This window comes from Cicer arietinum, chromosome 5 (assembly GCF_000331145.2).
Source record: "Cicer arietinum cultivar CDC Frontier isolate Library 1 chromosome 5, Cicar.CDCFrontier_v2.0, whole genome shotgun sequence".
NCBI classification, from domain to species: Eukaryota; Viridiplantae; Streptophyta; class Magnoliopsida; order Fabales; family Fabaceae; genus Cicer; species Cicer arietinum.
The window spans coordinates 9,616,576-9,618,241 of NC_021164.2; the positions used below are offsets into that span (position 1 = coordinate 9,616,576).

At 34.8% G+C, this 1,666-nt stretch overlaps 1 protein-coding gene across 1 annotated transcript; it reads left to right on the forward strand.

Moving 5' to 3' along the window:
* Nucleotides 1-615: 615 nt before the first annotated feature.
* LOC113785066 (uncharacterized) lies at nucleotides 616-963 on the forward strand. Its single transcript, XM_027331407.1, has one exon. The coding sequence runs from the start codon at nucleotides 616-618 to the stop codon at nucleotides 961-963; it is 348 nt and encodes a 115-aa protein (XP_027187208.1).
* The last annotated feature ends 703 nt before the right edge of the window (nucleotides 964-1,666 follow it).

The following is a 1,666-nucleotide window of genomic DNA, read 5'->3' on the forward strand; positions in this document are numbered from 1 at the left end:
ATAGATTAACTAAATCTGCTCACTTTATTCCGATAAACATAACTTATTCTATGGAAAGGTTAGCTGAAATATACATAAAGGAACTTGTGAAGTTGCATGGAATCCCATCAAGTGTAGTCTCAGATAGAGACCCTAGGTTTACCTCTAAGTTTTGGCAAGGGTTACATAGCGCTTTAGGTGCGAACCTTAGGATGAGTTCAGCCTACCACCCACAAACAGATGGTCAGACTGAGCGAACCAATCAATCCCTCGAAGACTTGTTGAGAGCTTGTGTGTTGGAACAAAATGGAAGTTGGGATAGCTTTTTGCCAATTATAGAGTTTACCTATAACAATAGTTTCCACTCTAACATTGAAATGACTCCTTTTGAGGCGTTGTATGGAAGAAGGTGTAGGACCCCTCTGTGTTGGTTTGAGACGAGTGATAACCTTGTGTTAGGACCTGCGATTGTTCAACAGACTACTGGTAAAGTAAAAATAATTCAGGAAAAGATGAGAGCATCTCAGAGTAGGCAAAAGATACCATGATAAAAGAAGCAAAAACCTCGAATTTCAAGAAAGTGATCATGTATTTCTGAGAGTTACTCCAACAACTGGGGTTGGTCGGGCATTAAAAATGCAAAAGCTTACTCCTTGGTTTATAGGACCTTACCAGATTCTTAAACGTGACGGTAACGTGGCATATCAGATCGCGTTACCTACTTCTCTTTCTAATCTTCATTGTGTCTTTCACGTGTCTCAACTTTGCAATTACATTTTCGATCCCTCACACGTGATTGAGTCAAACAAGGTCCAAATAAAAGAGAATCTAACTTTTGAGACCCTACCGCTACGGATTGAGGACCAAAAGACCAAAGAATTAAGGGGTAAGACGATTTCATTGGTTAAGGTTGTCTGGGGAGGTGCTACTGGTGAAAGTGCTACGTGGGAAGTCCAAAGCCAGATGTGCGATTCTTATCCATAACTGTTTCTGTCAGGTAAATTTAGAGGACGAAATTTTCTTCAACAGGCGGAGAAATGTAACACCCCACTTTCTCATTACCTTATTTTAGTAGTATAATGATATACTACTATTATTATATGAGTGTTAATATCTGTTCTAATTTCTTTAGGTGTGTCTGTGTGTTTGCCTTAGTAATTGATTTAAAGCATTTATATTAACTATATTTATCCTACAAAAATAAATAAAATAATATATATATATATATATATATATATATATATAAATAAAATAATACAATGAGTGAATTTGTGTTGTTACACTAGTTGTTACCTTTAGCTCTAATAGAATGGGATAATAATAATAATAATAATAATAATAATAATAATAATAATAATAATAATAATAATAATAATAACTGTTGGACTTTAGTCCTCTTAATCCTAATTTTGACATAATTAACAAACATACAATGTTCATACATCATATGTTAAATCTAACATCTTAACTGAGTAAGATTGCAGGAACAACAACTCAACCCTACATACTTGAGACAATTGCTTGGAACTCAAGGAATCAACAAAAGTTGGAATATTTACTGCGAAAATCGATTAAGCAATCGATTCTGTAAAAGGGTTGTATGAAAACATACAGTCTGTGATTAAACAATCGATTAGGCAATCGACTGGCACAATCAGTGATAAAAATTGTGCAAGTCAGAGGGAAG